This window comes from Aulonocara sp. 'chitande type north' Nkhata Bay, linkage group LG17 (genome assembly GCF_057382095.1).
Source record: "Aulonocara sp. 'chitande type north' Nkhata Bay isolate Kocher_YH1m ecotype deep benthic linkage group LG17, A_spYH_male_GT1.1, whole genome shotgun sequence".
Taxonomy (NCBI): Eukaryota; Metazoa; Chordata; class Actinopteri; order Cichliformes; family Cichlidae; genus Aulonocara; species Aulonocara sp. 'chitande type north' Nkhata Bay.
In genome coordinates this window covers 16,908,139-16,934,528 of record NC_141360.1, presented here as the reverse complement: position 1 = coordinate 16,934,528, position 26,390 = coordinate 16,908,139, and the positions used below count along the sequence as shown (strand labels likewise).

General features: G+C 40.9%; 2 protein-coding genes across 3 annotated transcripts; one reads left to right on the top strand and one right to left on the bottom strand.

The window, feature by feature from the left end:
* The first annotated feature begins 571 nt into the window (after positions 1–571).
* Positions 572–12,173, top strand: slc30a7 (solute carrier family 30 member 7). Of its 2 annotated transcripts, none has more exons than XM_086268600.1 (11): positions 572–743; positions 1,021–1,122; positions 2,186–2,299; positions 2,385–2,472; positions 3,773–3,902; positions 4,667–4,885; positions 5,381–5,431; positions 6,750–6,885; positions 10,568–10,658; positions 11,096–11,245; positions 11,426–12,173. In XM_086268600.1, the coding sequence occupies exons 1-11, from the start codon at positions 664–666 to the stop codon at positions 11,471–11,473; spliced, it is 1,209 nt and encodes a 402-aa protein (XP_086124726.1). In that variant the 5' UTR covers positions 572–663; the 3' UTR covers positions 11,474–12,173. The 2 variants fall into 2 exon arrangements, with proteins under 2 accessions (XP_086124726.1, XP_086124727.1); XM_086268601.1 differs by having other exon boundaries at positions 588–743; positions 2,191–2,299.
* Positions 11,820–25,614, bottom strand: dph5 (diphthamide biosynthesis 5). The gene is made up of 7 exons (XM_086268603.1): positions 25,335–25,614; positions 23,264–23,388; positions 22,577–22,685; positions 16,726–16,846; positions 14,681–14,720; positions 12,994–13,097; positions 11,820–12,701 (listed from the first exon to the last, which is right to left on the bottom strand). The coding sequence occupies exons 1-7, from the start codon at positions 25,467–25,469 to the stop codon at positions 12,469–12,471; spliced, it is 867 nt and encodes a 288-aa protein (XP_086124729.1). The 5' UTR covers positions 25,470–25,614; the 3' UTR covers positions 11,820–12,468.
* Positions 25,615–26,390: the final 776 nt, after the last annotated feature.

Here is a 26,390-nt window from a genome sequence, read left to right as displayed (position 1 = left end):
TTTCTATTAGAAATGAAACTAAATAATAACAGGAAAGTTAAGCAATTTCTTTCATATGGACTTCGCTATGAGTTTAATTTCCACTTGTCCCTCTTTTCTTTTTTGAAATCCAGTCTTCCCTTTTAACTGAGCCACCAGTACGCGTGCACCTGGACCAAAATAAGAAAGGGGGAAGTGGGGTCAGACCCTGGCTGTATGCTATTCTTTGTTGCCAAACCCTTAGAATCACTTTTCTCCACTTTATAGCGCCCCTGCTCACTACTCACCTGCTCACACATTAACTGCTCTATACTATCCATTGTCTCCCACTCGTTTTAGCCAAACTATATATCACCAAATTTGTTTATTTTTAGCAACAAGCAACAAAGCAATAACAGAAATCCCATTGTGATTGTTGTGATCTCTCCAAAACTGCAGTGTAGTTGATTTATTATTATTATTATTATTATTATTACTATTCATAATGACAATAATTATAATAGTACTCTTCATCTTCATCATCATCTTCATCATCATCATTTCAACATTACTTATGGCAGGCGAGCACAAACTGTGACAGCAATGACGCCTTATTGTGAAATCTCACAAACCGGAAATTGACAGTTAGCATTCCGTAGCTAAACTATCAAGTGAGTGTGTGAGTGTGTGTCTCCAGTTGTGAAAATGTTACCATTATCTATTAAAGACGACGAGTATAAGCCGACCAAGTATAACCTGCTGCTGAAACTCTCCGGATGGTTCAGGTAATCTTCGCACTGCTAATAGCGGCTAAAAGGGAGCCATCTAATGATAAGCTGCTAGCCTATTGCTGGCCGGCTAGCCTAAATGAATCTGTGCCACTGTTAGCTTCCTCTGCATTAAATGTTTTTTATAAGATTGTCAGCCTTCAGGGTTTGTTCTTGAACGACAGTTATACGTATATATAATTTCTAGGAGTTGATGACAGGGATTTGTCTGCGGTCTGTGGCTCATGCTATGATCTGTGCTGCTGGTTTTCATACTGTTGTGTGCTTTTTGTAGGTCTATCCTCGCCGATAAAACTTCCAGAAATCTGTTCTTCTTCCTATGTCTGAACCTGTCCTTCGCCTTTGTAGAGTTAACGTATGGTATCTGGAGTAACAGGTAGGCTAACATAGCGTTAGCATCAGGCAGTGTACGTGTGTGTGTAATCTGCTGTTTTCAGGATGTGCCACGTATGTGTTCGTGTTAGCATGGAGGAAGCCAGAGTGTGTTAGTGTCGGACGTCTTTAACCTGAAAGCAGAAGTTGCCATTAGCCAGCAGATACACAACCCACACTACACAAACTTTCCAAATCTTCCCAATATTTCTAAAAGTGCATCCTGAAAAATACCCCCAAAATGAATAGCAAATCATCATTATTATTAATATTATTATTATTATTATTATTATCATCATCGTTGTTGTTATTACTGTTAACAGAAGAAGAAAAGGGGAATAAATATTTGTCTGTCTATACCTAAGAATGATTCGTTTTGACTATTTCAGGATTTACAGAGAGAAAATACTGTGACCTGATGGAAAATGAACAATATTAACTAGTAATAGAGTGAAAAAGTAAGGGATTAAATCATCAGTCAGCCTTTCCAAACTCAAAATATTCCAGCGCTGAAGCACAGCTGCATGGGAAAGGCTCAGATGGTTTGGACATGTGCAGGGAACAGAGCTCCCTGCACATGAAGAGAAACCACTACTAAGGAAACGTAACAAGGAGAAGAGATCTCAGCCTCTCTGTGAACTCCTTCAAGACTGTTGGAAAACCATTTCAGGTGACAACCTCATGAAACTCATCGAGGGAATGCCAAGAGTGTGCAAAGCCGTAATCAAAGAAAACTGTGGCTATTTTGAATCTAAAATGTAAAACATGTTTAGAGTTATTTCACATTTTCTTTGTTTGCTACATAATTCCAAATGTGTTCATTCATAGTTTTGATGTCTTCAGTGAGAATCTACAATTTAAAAGTCATGAAAATAAACAAAAACAATTAAATGAGAAGGTTTGTCCAAACTTTTGACTGGTAGTGTATGTGTGACAGAAAAAAAGAGGAAAAGGGTGATGGGTGTCGTAACCATTTAAAAACGTCGTTTTATCTGCGGCAGCATTAAAATCTTTTCAGATGCTCCTGTTCCTTAATGAATCTCTTTACATGTTTGTCATGTGTTCAGTTTAGGTCTGATCTCAGATTCTTTCCACATGTTTTTTGACTGCACTGCCCTGCTGGCAGGTCTGGCAGCCTCCGTCATCTCCAGGTGGAGATCCAACGATAGCTTCTCCTACGGGTGAGAACATCCACTCTGAGCTCTGTTCTGGTCTCTCACTGACAGTCAGTGTGTTTAATCCGTCTGTGTCCTGTCTGTGTCTCAGCTATGTGAGAGCAGAGGTTCTGGCAGGCTTTGTCAATGGGCTCTTCCTCATCTTCACTGCTTTCTTCATTTTCTCGGAAGGAGTTGAGGTAACACATTTGCCACTTTACCTAAGTTTAACCATCACATCTACAAGGTGTGTCTGCTTATTATGCAGTGCCTGTTATAGCATTACAAGTAGGCCAACATAATGGATTAAAAGAACTGGTTCTTGTGGTTCTTCTTTTGTTTTTCTGTACTCGAGCACTCAAAATGCTTTATACAACATGCCTCATTCACCCATTGACACAAATGCTTTTTTCTACACCTAAGTGCTTTGTATCTAACATTCACACTACATTGAATGCATCAGAGAGCAACTTGGGATCAGTCTACTGATATGAAAATCATAAAGCTTTAACATCAGCATCAATAGTTTCATGCGGATGGAAGCCTATAGGGAGAAAGCCTTCGATTTGATGAGATTGTTTGATTGGTTGCTGTGAGAACCAGTCGAACAATCTTTCTTTGACTCTGAGTCAAATCTTTTCTGGATTAGGTTTATTCACTGTAAACGAGGTTAAATAATGGCTTAAATGACATTGACCAGCTATGGCTGCGACATCTGCACACCCTGATTCATTACTGTCAGAGAGGTACTACTTCAGTCTAGAAATAATTCTTATGTGCAATTTATTAGCACCCATGTAAGGAAAAAAGAATTTCCTGTCACTGTCCATAAAAACTGATCAAATCAATGAAATAACAAAATTTCACTACACGGTTTTTCATATTACACACATAATGGCAGGAATGATGATGGAGCTTAGTTAACCTGAAGTAAAGTCGCATCCGTCAGTCTTCAGCAGAGGAAATCCTTTTATCAGATGAGCCAAATAATATATTCAGTACCAGTACTCAAGAACAGTTATCCCCTACCCATTTCTACTAAAAGGACCATAGTCCAAAGACATGCAATTAGTTGGGTTAGTTTAATTGGTGATTCTAAATTGCCAGGGTGTACCCTTCGTCTCACTCTGTGGCAGCTGAGATGAGGCTTCATCCCCCTGTGATGCTGAATTGGATAAGTGGAAGAGAATAGATGGATTTATTATAACAACAACAACAAATCGGACAGCACAGTCAGACTTGCCTTTTGTTGAGTATATAACAAGAGTATATACAGTAGATCACCCAGTTGATTAAACAAGGTAAGAACAATGAGTCCCTTGTGTAGGTTTTTGCATCTGATCATGTGTGCTGTATCAGTTCTCCTAATACTGCAAAAGTTGGGGTAGAAACAAATCATTTTTACTCTTGTAGTTACATAACCTTAAGCTTTAACAGGGCATGCTGAAATTTAGTGAAAATACGCCTGCCAGCATGTGACCATCTGTCTCTGTTTGTCAGAGAGCTCTAGAGCCTCCAGATGTTCACCATGAGCGGTTGCTTCCTGTCTCTGTAGCCGGTCTGCTGGTGAACCTGGTCGGGATCTTTGCGTTCCAGCATGGAGGACATGGGCACTCACATGGAGAGGGAGGTAATACACCTGAAGGATTGAGCCTAGAGTGTCTCTGCCGCTCTTGAAGTGCTTTGAGTCGATTCCGCAGTTTGGATCCAGTGAAAATGATGTTGTTTTCAGCATTCATAGCTGTGCGGGCTGCACTGATGCCAGTGTGTAGTTACATTTCTAGAGCGCAGATACGACATGGGGTGTTAGAAAGGTTTGCGGTTACGCTGTACCTTCACCAGCCATTTTCCACAGAAAGTTTTAGTCATACCTCAGCCAAATTAGAATATGGCATCTTTAGTGTCAACTACCCAGCATTATATCCTACATTTTTCATGGATTCCTGGGCTTTACACATAAAAGCCTCATTGTAATGGAGTTGGGAATAAATAAATGACATTATTGGAGTGGAACCCTCATAGCTTCTTTTGTTCAATCAAGTAGAGCCTGTACAGATCAGGCATCTGAGTGCAACTATACAACATGTAACCACACGTCTCATTTTTACATTATTGTTGCAACTCTCTAAAATGTGTTCTGCAGACCCAAACACTAAAGCAGGTCTCTAAAACTTTGATATTGTAAACCTGGTAGATGTTCGAAGCTTTTTATAGGGACTCTGCAACTCTGTAGACCCTCTGTAAATCAAGTGAACTAAACTCAGGCTCAGTTAAACGTTGCTGCATGCCACTAGAACATTGATACATCTGTGCAGAACCTCACAGGTCGAGTGCAGCCTTGTACAACTTCACTGCAGATCTTTGCTTGTCTGACGTCTTCTTCTCCATCCTCAGACCACGGACACAGTCACTCTCTGTTTAATGGTAGCACAAGTCACGGTCACGGTCATGGAGGACATCACCACCACGACAAACATGCAGATTGCCACAGTCATGGAGGACATCACCACCACGACAAACATGCAGATTGCCACAGTCATGGAGGACATCACCACCACGACAAACACGCAGATTGGCACAGTCATGGAGGACACGAGGAACCACACTATAATGGTGAGAGTCTGACAAAGGAAAATGCTGCATGAGAATGCCACAAACACAATTTAGACACTTCTAGCCCTTTTCCCTTAGTACCTACTTAGATTGGCTTGGCTCAGTTCGACTCAGCTAATTTTCTATTACAATTGAGGACCACCTCGTGAGGGTCATTATAGCAATGTGGCCGCACGTCCCGTGATGTCATTTTTATACAACATGAACATGATTGTTGGTTTGATCTCTGGCTGCCTCGGCCTGCATGCCAAAGGTGCTGCCCGTGTCGTCATCAGTGTGTGAATGTTAGAAAGCTTTCTATCTAGCACAGGCATGGTATGTGAATTTGTGAATACGATATATTGTAAAAAAATGTTTGAATGCTCATGTAGATTTAATAAACTGCCATCAGAATCTCACGGTTTTTCATTTAGTAGTAAAACAAACCTGCGTGGTACAGACTTCCTCCAACCTCACTTTTTGCGTTTATTTATTTATTTATTTTTTGCTTTTTAGACGAACTGCAACACCTGCCGGGAAAAGGCTCCAGCAAACAGATCCTGCAGGGTGAGAAATGAACACACACACACACACACACACAGTGCTACACTAAACTACTGGGGTGGAGGGGCGTTCCCAAAGTGCTCCCAAAGCGCTGTGTCTTCTGAGCATGCAGTATATAGCATCCTCATCATCTTAGCATTTGGTACCCTGTACATTTGTCCTCTGATCCCCGAGAAAATTATGTGGTCACATGTGCTCCAAGACAGTAAGAACACTAATACATATAATAGCAATAGTACCAATATTAAATAATACAATATATTATAGAATATCTCTAATAAATTAAAATGGCTCTAATATATAACTATCACAGTATGTTACACAAAGTTGAAATTATGGTGCCCCCTTTCATACCGACTTTATTTTCTCTGTAGAGGATGTGATAGGAAGTGTGTGCTATTGCAGTGTTTATTTGTACTTTAGATGTAGGAATTGTACAGCAAGAGGATCACAAGCAGGAATGATTTCCTGTGTCGTTTAGTGGTGCATTTTGGGTAATCTCAGTTTCTTACCGAACGTGCTCCTGTGACTGGCCAGCATGTCATAAAGTGGGTGGGAGATATTGTCCAGCATTGTCCTTATCTTGGACAACATCCACCTCGCCGACACCATCTTAAGAGAGCCCACCTCCACCCCACAACACTACTGGTCTTGTGGATCGGTTTGTTGAGTCCGTTGGCATCTGCAAGTGTCAGCCTGCTGCCCCAGCATGCAACAGAATAGAGGATGGCACTGGTCACAGCACAATTCTGGAAACTGCTTAGCATTGTCCGACAGATGTTAAGACCTCAGCCGCCTCAGAAAAGACTGCTCTGGCCCTTCTTGTGGAAATAAATAGTGATCAGGACTTAAACCAGAGTGCTTTCAAACTTTTGCACTGCTCCTTTTACTTAAGTAAAGAGCTAAAGTACCTCCTCCTCCTGAGCAGTCACATTTGTGAAAGTAATTCTGTCAGATTTAACAGTGGTGTACAGTAACTACAGTTATTACTAGCTATCTCTGAAGGAGTATAATTATAAATTTCCTCCAGTGTAAGTCTTTGAGAACTTCACGCTACATGTTAGATTCCATCACTGTACATGCAGCAGTTTGTTCTATTTTTTATTTAGCTTAATTTCGTAACTATACTTACAGTTGGATTTGTAGTATTTTAGAAGAATTTAATTTATGCCAACCATTTAGAATTATTAGTTTCTGCACTTATTTTTTAACCTATTTTAGTATCTTTTTCATTGTCTTACATAAACTAGTCTGAACTTGTTGTATTCTGATGACTATGTATCAAAACTGTATCGATGTGTGTTGTATCTTTGTGTTCCAGGAGTCCTGTTGCATATTATTGCAGACACTTTGGGCAGTGTCGGTGTGATCATCTCCGCTCTGCTGATGCAGAAATATGATCTAATGATTGCCGATCCCATCTGCTCCATGCTGATCGCCATCCTCATTGGAGTCAGGTGATACTTCCTTATCACTTCTTACTGTTTAATGTCTGATTTAGCCTTGGCCAGGGAATTTACGTAGAGCTATGATGTAACCTACAGAAATGGCTGCCGTCGTTGCTGCCATTTCTGCGTGTGCTAGTGCATATGGGTTAAGTATGTGCTGGTGTTTTACACATGCTGCCAGCTGATAGAAACAAATAAAATGCTGGACTTTTTTCAACTTCTATGTGCATGCCCCTCACGTCATTGTAGTCAGCGATTTGCTGACATATGTGAGTCCTTATATTGATGCTATTATTATTATTTCTTATACTGAAGTGATGATTTTTTTGTGTTACTGAGAATACAAAAACTGTGGCCTAGACTTAACGCTACAGCAGAAATTGCCAGTAATTCGTAAAGTGATTTGATCAGCCAGTATTGGTCTGGACAGTAATACTGTGCCTTTTTTTTACTCTGGTATTTTATATTCAGTTTCATTTACATAGTGTCACAACAGTTGCCTCAAAGTGCTTTATATTGCAAGTTAAAGACCCTACAGTAGTAGAGGGAAAACCAGAACAATCAGATGACAGTGAGAAGGATAAGCTCCCTTTTAACAGGAAAGACCTCTGGCAGAAATGGACTCAGGGAGAGGCAGCGACCTGCTGCGACCACTTGGGGACAGTAACAGGGCAAAATACGCACAGTAGAAGACACCCGAATACATGTGTGTACATGCCCATGATCGGATGATTTAGTGCACAGTGCAGTGAAATAAACATTTTAATTCTAGTTAATTATTTTATCACGGAGTTTTCTCTCAGTGCTGCTGTTGATTTCTAAGATGATGGCTGCACATTTGAGCTGTGAAACTTACTGTCCCAGTATCATCCCAGTAGTATCCCAGCCTGATAAATTAGATGTGAAAATTCCCTCAGTTTGATGCATATCAAAGTGAAATTAATTTTGAACAATTTAATTTGATTAACTTGATGTGTGTCCTGTGTTTCAGCAGATTAGAATCACATATAACAACATTTATACATTTTCAAATTCACCAAATGAATAAACAGACCTTCCTTTAACAGTGCAGCACACAGTTTGAGCTTCACCCAACGGTTTTAGAAAGGAACAGCTTAAGAAGCTGCACATATAAAACATATTCCCCTAGCAGAGAATCTATAATAAGCTTAAAACCTGCCGTAAATAAAAGAAACAGTGAAAATGTGGCACTCCCAGCTGATTTTTAAACTAAAACTCTGAACACAACCTGCTCCTGACAATTTCAGTTTAGATCCTTTGCTGCAGACTCAGAGCTGTTTTGAGATTAAATATCAAACAAATATCAAACAAAAGCTTTATTCTACGTGCAAATTTGATGTGGGGTCAGGAAGCACAGTGTAGGTGTTCCGTTTTAAGATCAGTACATGGACTGTAAAGTTTATTTGTCAAGAAATTCATGAAGTCATTGCTAGTCAACGTCAAGGGACTGGCTGACTCAACAGAGCTCTGACTTTTTGTCAGCCTGACTTCAGTGCTGAGGAGAAACCTAGGGTCGTTCTTATTTTCTTCAATCAATCAATCAAGCTGTTCTAGCTTTACGGAGGGTTTTTTATAAAGCGGCAAACTATTCCTCCAGGCTAAATGATCATCTTCTAAATTTGTGATATGCCATTTTCTCTCCAGCTTTTGAGTTGTCTACTTTAAGGTGCGCTTTTGAGGGTTATACCAGGGAGTCAAATACTAGTCAGGCTGTCTTTTTCACAGGAGCTACAGCATCCAGAGTCATACGTAGTGAAGGGGTAAAATTATTAACGAGATAATCGACCTCTGTTGGAGTAGTGTTAGTGCAGCTGCTCTGCTCTGTGTTGGTACAAGGAATTGAAGAAGATAACTGTGGATGATTATATCCTTAAACTTAGTTACAGCACTTTAAGAAAGACATCTACTGTGACTAAAACTACTCTGCACTGCTGTGTAATTATTTATTGTAAATTTAAATGTTATCATGAAGTGATAAGACGAGGGTTTTCAGGAAACACTGTTAAATGCTCAGTTTCTATGAACATTTAACAGCAAGTAATATTCCCTTCCATGAGTTTTATATAGTGCTTTTGAGCCTTTATAAAGGACTCTTCTAGTCTTGCTGACCACTCAGAGTGCTTTAAATTAAAGTTATTAACCATTGTATTCTCTATATCATAAGCACTTGACCTCATATCCATGACCAATTTAAAATCACAAATTAAGCTAACATTACTCATAGGAAAGCCTAAGCAAAGATTCAAGCCAGGAACCTTCTTCCTGTGAAACAGCAACGCTAACCACTGTTCCACCTTACCACCCAGTAATCTATATTACTTAATTTCCATCAGTTAAAGGCAAATACTTGGTCTTTAAAACTTTTAGGCAGTAACTGTATCCACCCGAAGATCTAAGGGAGCTGATGGGTCAGTAGGTGATTACTTCACATTTTCCTATCTGGAACATGAACTGTTCTTGGGTCGGATCTGGTCTGTGGCATAACAGTGATGTACGCCAAAAAGAAGTGAACCACTCTCTAATAATGAAAACCCAGATTCAGGCCTGAAGTCACTGCAGGACTGTGAGAACCTTTTTTTTTTGGTTTCTCTTTTAATGATCTCTTGAGTATTTTACATTCTTTAGTAGTGCTCATGATGTGTAACTTTGTCTTATCAGAAACATATGTTAGAGAAGCTCATTTCCTTCAGATGATAGCAGACATTCCTTAACATCTTACAGATCCTCCTCATTGACTACTAGAGCTTATGGATTATCAATCAGGTTTCAGCTCTAAAGTCGAATTCCAGAGAAAAACAAGCTGGAAACAACATCTGCCTGGAAGAAAGAAAATCAATCAAAAACTGACAGACTCTTTGGAAAATGGTTTCCACTAATGTAAAGAATGTCCAATTAGTATTTAATGGAAGCCAACATGCCAAACCACTGGTATTGTCCTTTATACAGTCCTGGAGTCTGTTCTCGAATCGCTGGTCTTCTGAATGTGAATGCAGTGGTCAGATTTCCCAGAAATCCAAGATAAATGGAGTTCATGTGTGCTGATGTGGTTTGATATGCTGGAAGTGAGCACAGCTGCCAATTTAAAGAGTCAGCAGAGTGGTGCTGTGGTTAGCTGAGAGGCCTTCACATAACTGCAGGTATCAGGTTTCTGCAGCTGGAAAGTCAAACTCATCATGGAGCTGAACTTCAGTTGTAAATCTACAGATTCTGCAAATGAGTTAAACTCGGACCCATCTTAAGAATCTCTACAATTTTGAACTGTGGTTCATGGTACATGCACCACAACTTGGACTTGGACTATGATTTCAAAATTAGTTGACTAGTGGCATGGATGTTTGCACGAGTGTATTCTTGCACAGCAGTGGAACAGTATTGCAAGTTTTTTTTTTTTTTTTGTCCTCCCTTGTTTTCCTGTTATGTTACATCTTTGACTTTTGTCTCCTGATCCTGGTTCTGCTGGAGTTTTCCTTGTGTTAAAGGGGAGTTCTTCCTTGATTCTGTCACTGCTTACTCATAGTCTGACTGCTGGAATGTTTTTCTCCAAAATTGTGGGGTCTTACAATGCAGAGTGCCGTGAGGTGGCTGTTGTTAGGAACTGGCACAATGTAACTAAAAAAAAACAAGACTCTCTACTTTCTAAACTTTCTCTCTTCTATCATTTGATCCTCAGTGTGGTACCGTTACTGAAGGAGTCTATTGGGATTCTGATGCAGAGAACTCCATTTTCACTAGACCATGCCCTACCAGAGTGCTACCAGAGGGTGAGTAGTGACCATACTCAATGTTCAAAGAAGAGGTAGGAACTGAGCAAACATCAGTATTTAGCATAAAGTTAGATTTTGATGTACTTTGTCAGTTACTTGACAAATTAATAATTTAAAAGTGTATGCAGCTGCATTTCCTGGAAGTCTGATTTTGCACAGATCGTCTTAGGATGCAGTTAGTGGAATAAGAACCAGTTCTTTACTTGTTGCAGGTTCTGGCAGTTCATGACAATAGAAACCAAAGGTGCCACTGAATAGATTCTGTAAATATGTATTTTAGCGTATAAACTGTACATTTCTTGATACTATCATTAGTAAGTAATCATTTGTTTTAGTAGTAGTAGTAACAATTGTAGCACTAATTTAAGAAGGTAATTGTACCTCAAGCCCTTGAATGGAGTGGACAAGTCTGATGTTTGTTTTGTTGTGGCCAGGTGCAGCAACTGCAGGGAGTGTATAATCTGCAGGAGCCTCACTTCTGGACTCTGTGTACTGATGTTTATATCGGAACATTAAAGCTGCTGGTCGCCCCTGACGCTGACACCCGCTGGATCCTTAGCCAGACACACCACATCTTCACGCAGGTACCTAAACACAGCTTCATTCAAGTACACTGTACCTGGTGGCAGTTGAAGTTGTAGATGTAGGGTTGTGTCAGCAGCACCATTCTTACAAACTTTACTTTCAGTAGCAGTATTGATGGTTTGATGGTAGTAGGATGTCAACATAGTATTCAGCCACGATGAATGGTTTTGTCTCCACAGGCAGGAGTTCGGCAGCTGTATGTTCAGATCGACACAGCTGCCATGTAGAAGCTGCTAATATTCCACTACACTTGGGACCAATCGCATTCAGTCTACTTCTGCAGGTGACTTCTGACCCCGACAGTCACCACAGCACAGACTGGAATAGGGGGGGGGCTCTCAGAACTGATGAACTAAAACAGCCCCACCCAAAATAAAAATAATAATAATAATCCTGCTCACAGTGGAAATTCTGCCCCTCCCACAAAGAATTATGGGTAAGTGCCTTTGACATGAGACAATCTGAGCCCCTTCCAGCACCTCTGACATCACTGCTCAGACTTGATTGGTTGACAGTACGTGTGAAGTCACTCTGTATGTGCCAAACCATGTGACCGACCAGTGGATTTAAGCCTTTTTTTTTTTTCTTTTAAAAAAATAAATATTTATTACAGCTGTAATAAATAAATCTGGTTCTCTAAGAATGATTATTCATAATCACATCTGTAGTACTGATTATAGAACTGAGTTAATTAAACAGCTGCAGGAGGACTGGAGCCCTATGGAAAGAAAAGCTCTCACTTCACGTGCAGTAATATTTGTACTTGGTTTTAATATCAGAATTGTAAACAGCGGTGCCTCTGCACGAGTGGAAACATGCAGGTTTAACATGAAATGATCACAAGTTGGAGCTGAGTTCAAACATATTTCCTGCCTCCTTCAAATGTTTTTTTTTTTTAAAATATATTACTTTAATTCATTTTTTCTGCATCTGTGTTTGTGACTTCTTTGTGAGGATTACTTTAAATCCATCACAGTTAGGGAACATTTTTGGCCCCAAAAAGATTCAGAGTTTGGGAATTAGGGAAATGCTTAATATTAATGCCACTGAATCCTGACTAATGACTCAGCCTTGTATGGCTGTTTTTATCACATAACAACAAAAAAGTTAATTGGGAAGGCTCAAGGTCTGCCTCAGGGTGCAGTTTAATTTACCATTTGGGGCCTGGGATTATATAGTGTGTCACTAATGGTAGTTGTAGACAAGCAGGTGAACAAGTGTGTCAAGAGGTGTAGGTTGAGCTGTCAATCATGTGCAGGTTTTCCAGTGCGTTTGGTTCTGCATTTACTCGCAGCATGTCCACCTCCAACGGGTGGAGTCGACCGGTGATGACCAGCGAATGGAGTGGAGCACCGAGGTCACATGACACCAGCTGATTTAATGTTCCTACACGGATCTTTTGTTCGTCAGAGCCGAGTCGGGCCACGCCAACGCACACTGTGTCCTCCGTCATGCCTGGAAAAGGGGGGGCAAAGACTCATGAGTTTGAGAGCTGCAGCGAACACAGCTGACTGGCTCTTTAAGGAAAGATGGAGTGGTCCAATCAGACACATGACTTTCAAGACTGTTAGCATGCTACTGGTTCTCCTAAGTCGTGGTTCAGAATATCCTAAAGATAAAACACAGTACTACAATATTTTTTGTAAACTTGATTATCGTTTTCCTTCTACCTGATGACTGTACCAGAACTTCAATCTGAACAAATATGGGATTGATAGAAAGTACTCGCATGTCAGGTACGACTCACCCAACTCCTCGCCCTCCTCCTTCCTCCTTTGGATGACCTGTATTAGCTGATCTGCAGCCTGGTTGACTGTCATGAAGCGAGGAGGCTCGTAGATCTTCTTCCCTCTAAAATCAGTAACCAAAGATTCACTTTAACCACATGTCATTCTCCTTTAATTCAAACCTTCACATCTGTGCAAGAAAACTTTGAAACTATGCTATATTACCAAAAGTATTCAGTCACACGTCTAAAATCATTGAGTTCAGGTGTTCATGGGCACAGGTTTATAAAATCAAACACCTACAAACATTTGTGAAAGAATGGGTCACAGGAGCTCTGTGAATCCCAGAGTGTACCGTGATAGGATGGCACCTTTCCAACAAGTCCAGTGGTGAAAATTCCTTGTTACTAAATGTTACACGATCAGCTGTTAGTGCTATTATAACAAAATAATGGATACTGAGATACATACTGCACAGAGGTCACCAACTTTCTGCAGAGTTGCTACTGATCTCCAAACTTTATGTGGTCTCCTGATCACCTTGAAAAACCACTGAACTTCTTTAAATATCCCGAAGATGCTTCACCTCTAATCTGAGGAGCTTTTTCAGTTCTAAGGCCAAGTGGTGGAGAGTCACAGATTTAAGCCAATTGATCAGTTCACAAATAATTAGTCATTCAATTCAATTTTATTTATACAGCGCCAAATCACAGCCGCCTCAAGACGCTTAATATATTAAGGTAGACCCTACAATAATAAGAAAGATCCAACAAGCATATGATACACACCCCCCCCCCCCCCCCCCCCATGAGCAAGCACTTTGGCAACAGTGGGAAGGAAAAGCTAACAGGAAGAAACTTCCAGTAGAACCGAGCTCAGGGGAGGAAGACGGAACAAAACGCATGCAGTGGAAGAGAGCCAGAGATTAATAATAAGTAATGATTCAATGCAGAGAGGTCTATTAACACATACTGAGCCAGAAAGGTGACTGAAGAAGAAATACTCAATGCATCATGGGAATCCCCCAGCAGCCTACACCTGTTGCAGCATAACTAAGGGAGGATTTTGGGTCACTGATCCAGCCCTAACTATGTTCTTAATCAAAAAGGAACATTTTAAGCCTAATTTTAAAAGTAGAGATAGTGTCTGTCCCCTGAATCCTGTCCTTGGTGAATCTAAATGGCAAGTAGTTGTCTCTGTGTTAGCCCTACGGGTTTTTTCCGAGTGTGCAAAGCCGGGTCTGCCATTCAGTGATCCTGGAGCTGCAAACAGGCTATAATCATTACAAGTATCGTTATTACTAAAGGAGGCTGAGGAGTAACTAAACATCTAACATGATGAACAGGAAAGTGCAGGAGGTGAAGAGGCCATGCTGCTAGCGAGTCGGTAACGAGCTGAGCTAAGATAGCGAATCCCTAAAGACACAGTAAGTGAATACTGTGAATGTAATTAGTGGGTGAATCAGCAGAGAATGTGCTTTTGATAGAGCACGTGAAGAATACACTATGAAATAAGATGTCATCTATAATCTTTTTGATTAAGTTGCTACGCAGATAAGCCAGGCAAAAACGTCATGTGGACATGGTCTGGGTTTCTGGTTCTGACAAATGCTGACTGAGGGTTAAGTCAAAAAATAACAGACCTCACATGGTGAGATCTCTAACACTCCAGAGGTGGTTGTGGATGTGATCTGGATCTGATTCTTACCTCATCATGTTCTCGATGCTCTGCTCTTTGACTTTAATATCTAACAATAAAAACAAAAGAAGAAGAAAACTGTATTAAACACATCTCGCACTGTTTTTACTTTTAATCTCAGAACTAAACGTGCACTTACATCCCAACAGTCCCAAGAAACCATTTGATTTAAAAAAACAAAAAATCTACCGTTTGTATTTTTCTAATATCCTTTTAAATTAATATCCAATGTAAAATATCGCACAGAAATGTGTCAGTTTTATTTTAAATAAAAATTCTCACCCGTTAAAAATGGATGCGGCTCAGGGAACAGAGTGGGTTGGGAAGTTGGTAGTTCAATCCCTGGCTCGTCGATTTGCATGTCAAACCCAAGTTGCCACGGATGCACACATTACTGTGAGTGTGTTAATGTTAGATAGAAAGCACTTAGGCAGAAAAAAGTGTTTGTGTGTGTGTTGGGTAAATGAGGCTTGTGGTAAAAAAAAAATGCTTTGAGTGGTCAAACTAGAAAAGCACCATGCAAGCACAGTACAGAATTTACAAAACATTTCCAAACCATGCTTTTATTTTTACTAGAATCAAGCACAGGAAATTAATTAAGCAGGAGAGAATGGATGGATAAGAATGTAAGTAAGTATTCTGGTAAATGGACTGGTTTTTATAGAGCGTTTTAATACTCTGGTTGAGCACTAAGAGCACTTCAAGTACAACCCTCATTCACCGAGTCATACAAGCACTTTTTCTGTGCCTAAGTGCTTTCTATCTAACATTCTCACTCTAATGAGTGCATCCATGGACAGTAGTAGTACTGCTCTACCTCCTGAGCCACAGCTACCCAGTTACCAATTTACAAATAAACAATTTCTGTCATATTGCAGACTGAAGGTTCTTGAGGTTTCGACAACAAACCACATAACATTACAAAAAAACATTATATAAAAAAATGCTGTCGACCGCCAGTGCCATCCCTCACACACCCATAGTACAAATTTCTAAAATATGTCACCTTGTTCCCGAGTTATCTCACTCACACAATTTTAAGAAAACCTCTGACCTTGAGGTCAAGGTCACTGATTATTTAAATAAATACACCTATGGTATCAATTTGAAGCTCCTGTGTCGCCCTATTCTTGATTCATCGCATTCACAAACTTGGGTTTCCATGAAACCTGCCCTTCTGGCCAACTAAAAATCTAAAGTAGGGTGAAACATTTCAGCAAAATCTTATTATTTTCTGTCAGCTAACGAGAAATCTCACCGATCACGTAACAGTATGGCTGTTATTTTCGTAATATTTTATTTAATGCTCTATTTTAAGATGTGCAGTGTCTGTAAATAATCTCTTTTAATTATGACGCAGCTTTTTTCATCACTGTTGCTGTTTTACTTACTTATGAATAATTCCCTATTATGTTAAAAATGTCCAAAATCATAGTGAATTCTTGAAATAAATAAATGGCTCATCTGGGTGTCCTGCCGTGTTTGTGAAGTCAAAAAACATGGCCGTGCTCTTTTGTAAATGTGTGTGTGGAGAAGTAATAGATGAGGTACGGACACCAGCATCAATCATCCCAGGGACCCCAAATGCCCCAAACGCCCATAAATTAGGAGTCCAGTGGGAGGTGGATGACCTGCTGGTGAGTGGGTGTGTTTTAAATATTCATTACAGAAAAAAATAAAAGAGCCTCAGATGGCCATCAGCATTATTTCAGATTAATTCACAATGACTGTGTTTTGATTCAGACCTTTTGTTTGCATATTTTCAATAATGTTTTACATTTTTAATACGTTTTATGTTAAAATGCCTTCTTTCATCATTATTTTTTACTAAATTGTACTACTTTTCTTGGATATATATATTTTTCTACTTTGTTAATGAAATGATTTCAATTCAGTTTAGAAAATAACATGAAATTTCAGTGGTATCGGTTTTTGTTTCAAATATAAATAATTGTATTCTATTATCCTATTTTTTTGTTTTACATTATAATTTTATCTTGGATATTGTGGATTTTATTTTAGGAGATTTGTCTGTGTTTGTGTGCAAGCCTCACCCAGCAGACAGAGTGTGTGCAGTCCAGCTGTTCGGTTTTTACAAATTTTGTCATAGAAGCTCTCTGGTCTCCACGTCTCTGTCCAAAACACTACAGACACCGTTTCTCCAAAATTATACAACTGAAACACACACAGACAAACACATGTTTCCATCACATCAAAGGGCTTTTTCCCCAACAGCTATTTCCAGGAGAATCACAGTTTCTTGTCCCTCAAAAGGAAGCGAGCCCTCACAATGTGATAATGTAAGCAAGTGTATAGTCAAATATGAGACTGTAAAATGGTTGATTGACATTTTTGTATTTCGCTGGTTAAAAAACATAAACATACTCCTGGAGGTAGCGATATCAATGTCTTGAATGGAAAAACAGAGAAACAGATTAGACTTTGCAGAAAACATCTAAAAGAGCCAGTGAAGTTCAGAAAAAATGAAACCAAGATGAACTCATACCAGAAGGACGGGAACAGAAAAGCATGGAGGTGGCAGTGTTATTTAATGGGCATGTACAGCTACCAGTGGAACCAGTTAACTGTTTTGGAAGTGGTAGGATGAATTGTGAAGTGTACAGGACTTTCTGTACGATCGGCTTGGATACAACTAAAACTACAAACTGATTGCACAGAACTTCACATAACAAATGGACAATGAACCAAAGTAAACTGCAAAAGTAACAAGAGTTTCTAAAGCCAAAGAAACTGGATGCCTCTGTCAGCGCGCCCCAGGGTGGCTGTGGCTACAATGTAGCTGCCATCACCAGTGTGTGAATGTGTGTGTGAATGGGTGGATGACTGGTTGTGTAAAGTGCTTTGGGGTCCTTAGGGACTAGTAAAGCGCTATACAAATACAGGCCATTTACCATTTTTACCATTTAAAATTGTGTTAGTTTGTCCAAATACTTTTGAGACTGAAAAATGGGGCACTATGCAGTCATGCGCAGAAGTCTTGGGTTATTTCTTTATAATTAAATTATCCTCAACGCACTTATACTGTGCTAGGACACCGGGAAACAAGTGCAGTTGTTTCTTCAAAGGTGCAAACATAAGTAGAAATATAGTATATACGCTAACGTTTTGTTTCAAGTCTCAAAGCTTGAAAGTCAATATTTGGTATGACCACCTTTATTCTTCAACAGACTGAACTGTTAGACAACATTTCTTCTAATTTTGTTAAGTAGTCTTCATGAATAGTTCACCATAGTTCTTTGGATGTTGGCCGACTTTTTGTTCAATTCTCGGTCAAGATAATCCTGCACTGCTCAAAAATGGTTGATGATAAATAAATAAAATTTAATTCAGTTATTTATAGCCCTGTGTCAGACTGGCAACCTGTCTAGGGTGTACCCTGCCTCTCGCCCTATGGTAGCTGGGATAGACTCGAACAGCTCCAGGTTCAGGGAGAGGACCCATCTGCCATGACCGGTTGGGAGCAAATCCAAGCAAATCCAAACTAGGAGCTGGTTCCACAGAAGAGGGGTCTGAAAGCTGGAGGCTCTGCCTCCCTTTCATGTTTTTCTACCTAGAAATCTCTTGCACTCCAAGAGGGAAGTGTTCTACTGGGGTGATAATATATGAGGAGAAGGATTATAAATTTGATTTGGGTTTAACACAGAATCAATGAAGAGAAGCCAATATAGGCGCTCTCTTTCTTATCCCTGTCAGTGCTGCAGCACTTTGGATCAACTGAAGACTTTTCTGGAAGTTTTAATATGCACACTGAAGTACATTTCCTCAAAAATGACTCCATGAGTCCTCACATTGTTACTGGAGGCCAAAGTAATGCCATCCAGAGCAGGTGTCTGGTTAGACATCACGTTTTTGGATTTTTAGGGCTGAGTACAATAACCTCATATTTGTCTGGTTTTAGAAGCAGGAAATTGGAAGCCATCCATGTCTTTATATCTTTAAGATATTAATGCAGTTTAACTAATTACTGTGTGCCACCTGGTTTTATGGACAGATAAAGCATGTTGTGCTGCCTTCTTCTAATACTGCCTTACATGTAAAATGTAAATAGAATTGGTTCTAGCACTTTTGCGCCACGCTGCTAGTAACAAAGTTCCTAAAGATGCAATTAAAAAGTGGTTCTTTGCCAAGTTGTCTCTTATGTGTAGACACAACACTGGCTCTTAAGTGTGGAACTCCAAACTAAGTTTAATGTCAGATACTTCCCATTTATATGACCCCTTTGTTAAATCATGAATTAACTGCAATTAGCTACATTTTTTGGAAAGTTGAGCTCAACTTCACCCATTCTGAAATACTGCCAGACTTTTTGAATCTGGAAATCATTTAAATGTCTAACAAAGTGAAATAGGCTTGATGGTCTCAAAAGGGAAAACATCATACAAAAGGGAACATAAGAATAGGACAAATAAAATCATTGACATCTATCAGTATGGAAAGGATTATAAAGCCATTCATAAGGCTTGTGGACTCCAGAGAACCAAAGTGAGACTTATTATCCACAAATGGAGAAAAGTGGTAAACCTTCATAAAAAACCCAGAACAACATCTAAAGAACTGCAGGCCTCACTCCTCTCAGTTAAGGTTAGAGTTCATGATTTAACAATAAGAATGAGACTGGGCAAGAATGGCATTCATGGGAGAGTTCCAAGAAGAAAACCACTGCTGACCAAAAAGCACACAAAGGCTTGTGTTTGCCAAAAACATCTTGAAGATCCCCAAGACTTTTGGGAAAATAAGCCTCATCAAGATGGCAGCCCCTCCAAGGATATTACATATGACATCTATACGACAGTGCTTTTTTTGGTTCTGTCAAGTCTTTTTTTTTCCTTTGTAGATTCAACTAGATTCGAGAAATGAGAGCAAATGATGTGCTTTTGCGACACACTGCTAGTAACAAAGTTCCTAAAGATGCAATTAAAAAGTGGTTCTTTGGTAAGTTGTTTCTTATGTGTAGACACAACACTGGCTCTTAAGTGCTTTACATTTTTGAATGATTGGGTGGCGTAACAACAAAAAACCATTTGAAAATGGTTTAGGTACAAGAACTGGACTGAAAATTAATAATAATAATAAAAAGAAGCAGCTAATGCCCAGAGAAACACTCTGAATGACCTTTAGAAAGACTGGAAAACTTGGTTTACAATCCTCCGTGGTGGGTTACAGAAGCAAAATTGCAATTCTTTTTTTACCTTTCTATAAACGTGCCTGGACCTGACTGAACACACATCAAGATACTAGCCAATGCTTAATAACAGAGGGCGTTGTTAATCAGTTTTACATAGATAGAATACCCAACAGTCAAACAATGTCCTATGAACAGCACTTGGTAGAGGTGGGAAAGAAGAACTCTTTTTTTTTTCTTCTTTTTTTAAAATCGAGAAGAGAACTCCGGCAGAACCAATCAGCAGGGGGCACCATCTGCCACTAGCAACTCAAGATGCAAAAAAGAGACAGAGTCCTAATGTGCATGTGCTAATGTGACTGAATGCAAATTAACACAAAAGAGCTCATGTCTGAAAGGTGCTGAACAGTGAAATTCTGAAGAGCTGTTCTTGGATAAATGTTTTTTGCTGATTATTATTAGTTTTATCTATAAATAAAACACCATCAAGAAAATTAATGTACTGTTTGTTTTATAGAGAAAAGCCCTGAAGGACTCCAGTTGTGAGTGTGAGTGCATAGCACCTAGAGGAAGGAATAGAGCTCATTTGCATGTGTCCTTTCTCATTAGCATATTAACTACTCCCACTGGAAATGCTGTCTTTACATTAATGCTAATCTTTGCATGTTTGCAGGAGGAGGAGCTGCAGCTGGGTTCTGCTCTATGATTGGCTGCTCTGACAGTTCAGTTATTGATGAGATGGAATTATTGAGAGGTGTTTACTGTGACAAAAAGGTTCGTCATGAGCTGCAGCTGCACTCATGACACAAATACAAACACAGATTGTGCAAAAAAATGGAAGTGGTTTCCAACTCCTTCAGTTGCATAAAAACCAGCTCTCCTGATCTGTCACCGCAGTAAACACTATTCTGGTGACTCAATGGGCTTAATCCCTTTTGGAAATGATGGTCATTAGTAGGCTTAGAAAGGATGACAGATTCTTGACTTTACAGTCAAACCCAAGCTTTGCTTGTCAATCATGAACAACTCCTCCAGGGGAAGCACCATGGGGGCTGCCACGATGAGCCCGCACCCTCCACAAGCAGCCAGCTACGCCAGAGCAGACCGAGCTCTTGGCCCAGAGACTTGAGACCCAAGGACATCCCACCCCCCAGCGGGGGCCAGACAGAGCCAGGGGCCCAAGCCCTGCAAGCAGGTGCCAGGAGCAAGCCAGTACACACCCGAGCTACCAGGCTCGGACACTACACCAGACTACATAAGACAGCTGACAATGTATCTGTAACATGCAACTTCTGTCGGTGCTGTGTTACTGGAAACTGAATTTCCCAGAGGAACCCACCTGAGGGATTTTTAAAGTTTCATCTAATCTAATCTCTAATCTAGATACCCAGGTTGAGTCCACCCTGCAACTCTGGTAGATTCCCCCCCCCCCTCTCTGCCTGCAGCGTGGTCTCCTCAAAAGTAGAGAGCACCTTCAAAAAGATGGCAAAAACACTCCCTGCCAGCTAAAGAGGCCCCCAGTTCCACCAATGCACCAAAGGGCCACGGCCAGGCCCCAGTGCATGCAGCAACCCAAAACCCCGTCAAAACACCAGCTAGGACCCAAGCCCCCGGGGCCTAGCCAGAACCAGAGCATGGAGGTGGTACACCCCCAGAACTCCAAGTCACCAAGCCCACCCCGCACTCACCCAGGAGCAGCACAGCTACCAGACCGGTCACCCACACCAGGTCTCTTTTGTGCCACGGACCGGTTTATGTCCGACAATATTTTCACGGACTGCCCTTTAAGGTTTCGCGGATAAATACAACAAAATAAAACCAGTACCGGTACCCCCCAAAAAAGATTTATTCATAACACACAGGAAAAGACCAGGAAGGCCCTGCACTACAGGGGAGCTGCCACCAAGGACTATTTAACTGTCTCATTAACCTTGCTGCTAGTGATGACCAGGTCATCTCTCTCATTCCCAGACTCTGCTTCCAATACAGAATACTATGTCCACAGTTGAAGTCAGCTACACCCCACCCCCACTAAACAGAATGTAAGTGGAGCACCACCTTCCCTTTCTGAGTTGGGCTGACAGTTTGAGTCTGCTTCCAAGTGATTCTAGCAAAGTCTTTTTCGGTTGCTTTACCTGGCCGGGCCCCAGAGGCTAAGGCCTGGCCACCAGGCACTCTCTGGCCAGCTCTGGTTGAGCAGTTTAGACAGAAGGTTTGAGCAACATGGCTAAGAAGGTTTGGACATGCACAGAGGAGCGATAGTGAAGAGAATACAGTTCATTTATTTTTTAAACCCGCCTTTTCATTTTCATTATGTCTTCAAGTTAGGGAAAGGTGTTTTGATTGACAACTGTGAAAACATTAGCTGACAACTCTCCACCCTGCATCCAAATATGGTCACTTCTGCACCCCCCCCCCCAAAAAAAAAAAAAAACCCCGAAAGCAGCCAAAAGCCACTGAGGACTCCCAGCACTGGAGTCACAGTGACTCTATTCCTTCTATTATCAGCACTGACTCCTATGCAGTGAACAGAGTAGAAACCATCAGGCTACACACATAAACAGCAGCTTTTCTTCCTGCATTTTCAAACCAGTTTCATCTCTGGACTTTAGTCCCCCATGGAATCATTACATTATTGTTGTTGCTTGCCACTAGGTGGAAAAATATAAAGAAGTTTAAAAAAATGCAGAAAAAGAAAGTGGATGTGTTTGAGCCTGTGTTTGGAAGTTCTGCTTCACAGACTCAGTTCAGGAAATAATTACCTGCAAACCACAGCAGCCCACTGCATTCATGACGGAGGCATTGTGAATGACTTTGTATGGTATCCCAGCATTCACTGCTCTCAGCACTAGGTCACTGTGTGTGGTGGCTCTGCAGAAAGACACAGAAAACAAGGGCAGCCTTTTCTTATAAAATACACAAAATCTATTCAGCTGCTATATGCCTGGTGCCTATGTAACAGCAAACTAGCTGACAATGAGTTGACTCATTATTATTACAGTAAACTAACCTATGAAGATAACAGGTTTTCCCCAGTGTTGTGTTGGACAGACTGAATGACAGAGTAATGTATAGATGCTGAGGTCACGGACAGGTCAAACCTCAGTGTGATGAAAAAAAGCTTCATTATAGTTTTCAGTGGGCCAAAAAAGAACCCGTGTTTTTTTGATGAAAAACCGAGTCTGAAATTCCCACGGACAAGACTATAGAGCTTGTATATTCCATTCAGCAGGCGAGCTGCTCAGCACTCTGTTATTATGTCTGAGAGGAATAATGTGGCTTTGGGCAGAAATCTGCTGAAATGTAAAAACTCTGCTCTGACACAAACTCTGTGGTTTTATCTTCCTCTGCTGCTCCCCACTACAGTGCGTGTGCTGACAGAGCATACTTCAGATCTGTGGGATCAATTGGAGCTGTTGCTTACACAGTCCAGAAACACTGTGACTCACCCAAATGGGTCGCCCACCACCAGAAATGCCACATCAGTGACATCTGCATCCTCCAGGATTTGATCAGCTCCTTGTTCAACTAGATCTCTGTCTGCCAGGATCAGCTGCTTCCCATAGTACTCCTCCTGAAGCAAAGGAATATACTGTTAGGATATTTTAACAAGAATACTAAGAGCAGACACGTACTATTCAAGTAGATGTTCATTTTCTATTTAGTTCTCACTCTCCTGAGACCCTGCATTGAATAAGCAAAAGATGGATGGACTGGTGATTACAAAGTACTAATTGAAGCGTTCAGATCACTTTCTACAAGTCTCATTTACCCAATCACACAGGCCCACATTCATACTCAACTTTAGTCTATACCTAAACACTTTCTTTTAGTCATATGCACCCACTCACACTCCGATGATAACTGGAGGGCAACTCGCTCTTTAGTATCATGCCCAAGAATACTTTGACATGTGGACTGGAGCAGCTGGGGATCAATTGAGTAACCTGCTGACTGCACCTTGGGCTGTGCTCTGAAGGACATGTCGTTGTCAAATACAACTCCAAGATTCCTCACAGTGTTACTGGAGGCTAAGGCAATGACATCCAGAGTAAGCATATGGTTACATATTTCGAAGGTTTTAGGGCCGCATACAATAACTTTATCTGAATTCAGAACAGGAAATTAGAGGTCATCCAGGTCTTTATGTCTTGAAGACATTCCTGCAGCTTAACTAACTGGTGTGTGTTATCTGGCTTTAAGGACTGATAAAGTTGGGTGTCATCTGCATAGAGAGACATCAGCCCATACACCGTGCTGCCCTGGCAGCATGAGTGGGTGCTCAGGAACCTGAATGTGAGCTGGGAGCTGACGCTGCACACTCATGGGGGTCAGAAGGTCGTGCTGGAGCAGAGCCGAGCCTACTTCTTAGAGTCCTCCGCGATCGTCCGCTGGAGCGCAGGGTGCTTCCCGTCCTACCATCACATCAGCAGCACGGAGTCAGCCAAGAAGCTGGCCTGGCGCTCTAGGATTTTAAACCTATATATGCAGACTCATCCATAGAAGTTCATCGGCAAAGACAGACAGATCAGGCATCGGCATCTGGAGGGGTCGGAGTATTGTGGCCTTCATCATGAACAGCCTGCACTTCCACAGGCTGGTGGAGAAGATTCTGCCGGGATCTCCAGTCTGCCCATACTCCGGATCTTTGGACCCGCCCCCCCCGTGGACGAATCAGACCCTGAATTTGGTCTCCACGACTACACTCTGCACTTCCTCCAGCATGCAGATCATGTAGGGACACTTTTGGCAGCTCTCCTGCAGCACAATTCAGCAGGGACTTTCTGAGTCAGCAGGACCGACATGTCCCAGCAAAAAAACACAGTTTTCCAAATAATTTCTTAGATTAGAAAATATTATGTCTATAAATATTAATAACCAGTGGGTCTAAGTTATTATTCTTGAGAATCGGAGTAATTAAAGTATATTTAATAGAAACAATGAAAATGCTAGTCTGTAGAGAACTGCTTATAATACGTACTACATCATTTGTAAAACAGTGAGATACAGATTTGAACAATTTGTTGTGGATGGGATCAAGTAAAGAGATGCAAGATTTAAGTGATGAATAATTTCTTCCAGATTGTTAGCATTTACAGGTGAGAATGAGGACATTGAGCTTGTGGTATTAATTTGATCAAAATGTGAGGAAGTCCTAGATAAATTAATATGAGAGACATTAGACATCTCTAATCGTACACCGATCGTCTGAAGAAAGCAAGAAATTACATTTATTTGTTGAAATTAATTCATTGAATTATCCAATTCAGGACCCAGGTCTGAATATGCAGTTAAAAAACCCGACGGGATTCATCCTTTTGATTTACTATAATTACTCATTGTAAATCATATGATGTCTTCGAGTAACACGTACTGAAACCCAGTTCTTATGTAAAAAGTAAGACATTTCTTCCTAGTTCTGAATCAGTCCTACAGCCAAAACAAGCAGCTCCTCTCCTGGGACGAGCTTTCATTTCAGCTCTGGTCCAAATCCTCCGGGTCGTAATGCTCCGGACTCACCAGCGCCTCTTTGCCCACGGTGAGAATGGATGTGTAGGCCTCCAGGTAAACTCTGGAGCAGCTCTTCACCGCCTGTAAACCCTTCACTGTAATGTCTGTGGCGTCTCCGAGCCCCAGACCGATCAGATACAGCATCCTGCCGGTCCCGCCTTCCGTACAGGGTCCGTGTTACTGCCGCAGCACTTAACGGAGCTAAAACTTCTTAAAAAGAAGCACCCAGACGTGAAACTTTCCCGTATTCACGTGGGGACTCGCTGCGCTACTTGGAATACGGCTTGTCGTGAACTGTTTACAGTTGCGACAGCCACAGCCGCGATACGGTTAAGTCTTCAGCCGACGGCAAGCCCTGATACATGGCTCGCATATGTTTACAACTTGATCTAGTTTCTTGTTAAGCGGGAGCTTTGAGTAGTTTTACTAGAGCTTGAGTTACAAGCGGGTCTGCATGTGTCCATCATGGCAGCAGTCTTTCTGTTGGAAATAACCGTAAAACTTGTGTATATCTTACTTCTGAATTACAAGCAGCTCAATGAACTTCATTTTTGTGTCAGGAGAAGCAGAAATGGCTAAAAGTAGAAAGTATCAGTGTGACAATGAACTTCCTCCTTCAAGGAGACAGAGCAGCAGAGAGGCATGTAAGCATGTAAGACTGCATTATTATGATTATTCCGGTTGGGGGGCTTTTCAGATTTCCACAAATGACAGCTGCTCCATCCATCCAAAGTGGGATGGATGCCGTTGTTTTTGATCCAGAAAATCTCCTAATTATCTGTAAAAACTCACATCGTTTTGTACACAGCAGTACAAAATGATGTGATTGGGGAGGGGACCCGAGAGAAAACAGTCCAACATAGCAGTTTTCTAATCTCCCTGCGCACTCAAAGCACCTCATTCACACCAGCACTTTTTCTATTCAAGTTCTTTTTATACAACACTCACATCCATACTCTGATGAATACATCAGAGAACAACTTGTGGTTAGTATCTTGTCCACAAACATTTTTGCATGCAGACTGGAAGCAGCCAGAGATCAAACCATCGACCTTCCAATTAGTA

Excerpts from the sequence above, each read along its gene's own strand:
- slc30a7 (XM_086268600.1), top strand. The coding sequence starts at position 664 with ATGTTACCATTATCTATTAAAGACGACGAGTATAAGCCGACCAAGTAT. Across the intron at positions 1,123-2,185 it reads TATGGTATCTGGAGTAACAG|TTTAGGTCTGATCTCAGATT; the intron begins GTAGGCTAACAT and ends TCATGTGTTCAG. Across the intron at positions 4,886-5,380 it reads CGAGGAACCACACTATAATG|ACGAACTGCAACACCTGCCG; the intron begins GTGAGAGTCTGA and ends TTTGCTTTTTAG.
- dph5 (XM_086268603.1), bottom strand. The coding sequence starts at position 25,469 with ATGCTGTATCTGATCGGTCTGGGGCTCGGAGACGCCACAGACATTACA. Across the intron at positions 23,389-25,334 it reads CCGTGGGCAAAGAGGCGCTG|GAGGAGTACTATGGGAAGCA; the intron begins GTGAGTCCGGAG and ends CCTTTGCTTCAG. Across the intron at positions 14,721-16,725 it reads GCACACACTCTGTCTGCTGG|ATATTAAAGTCAAAGAGCAG; the intron begins GTGAGGCTTGCA and ends TTTTATTGTTAG.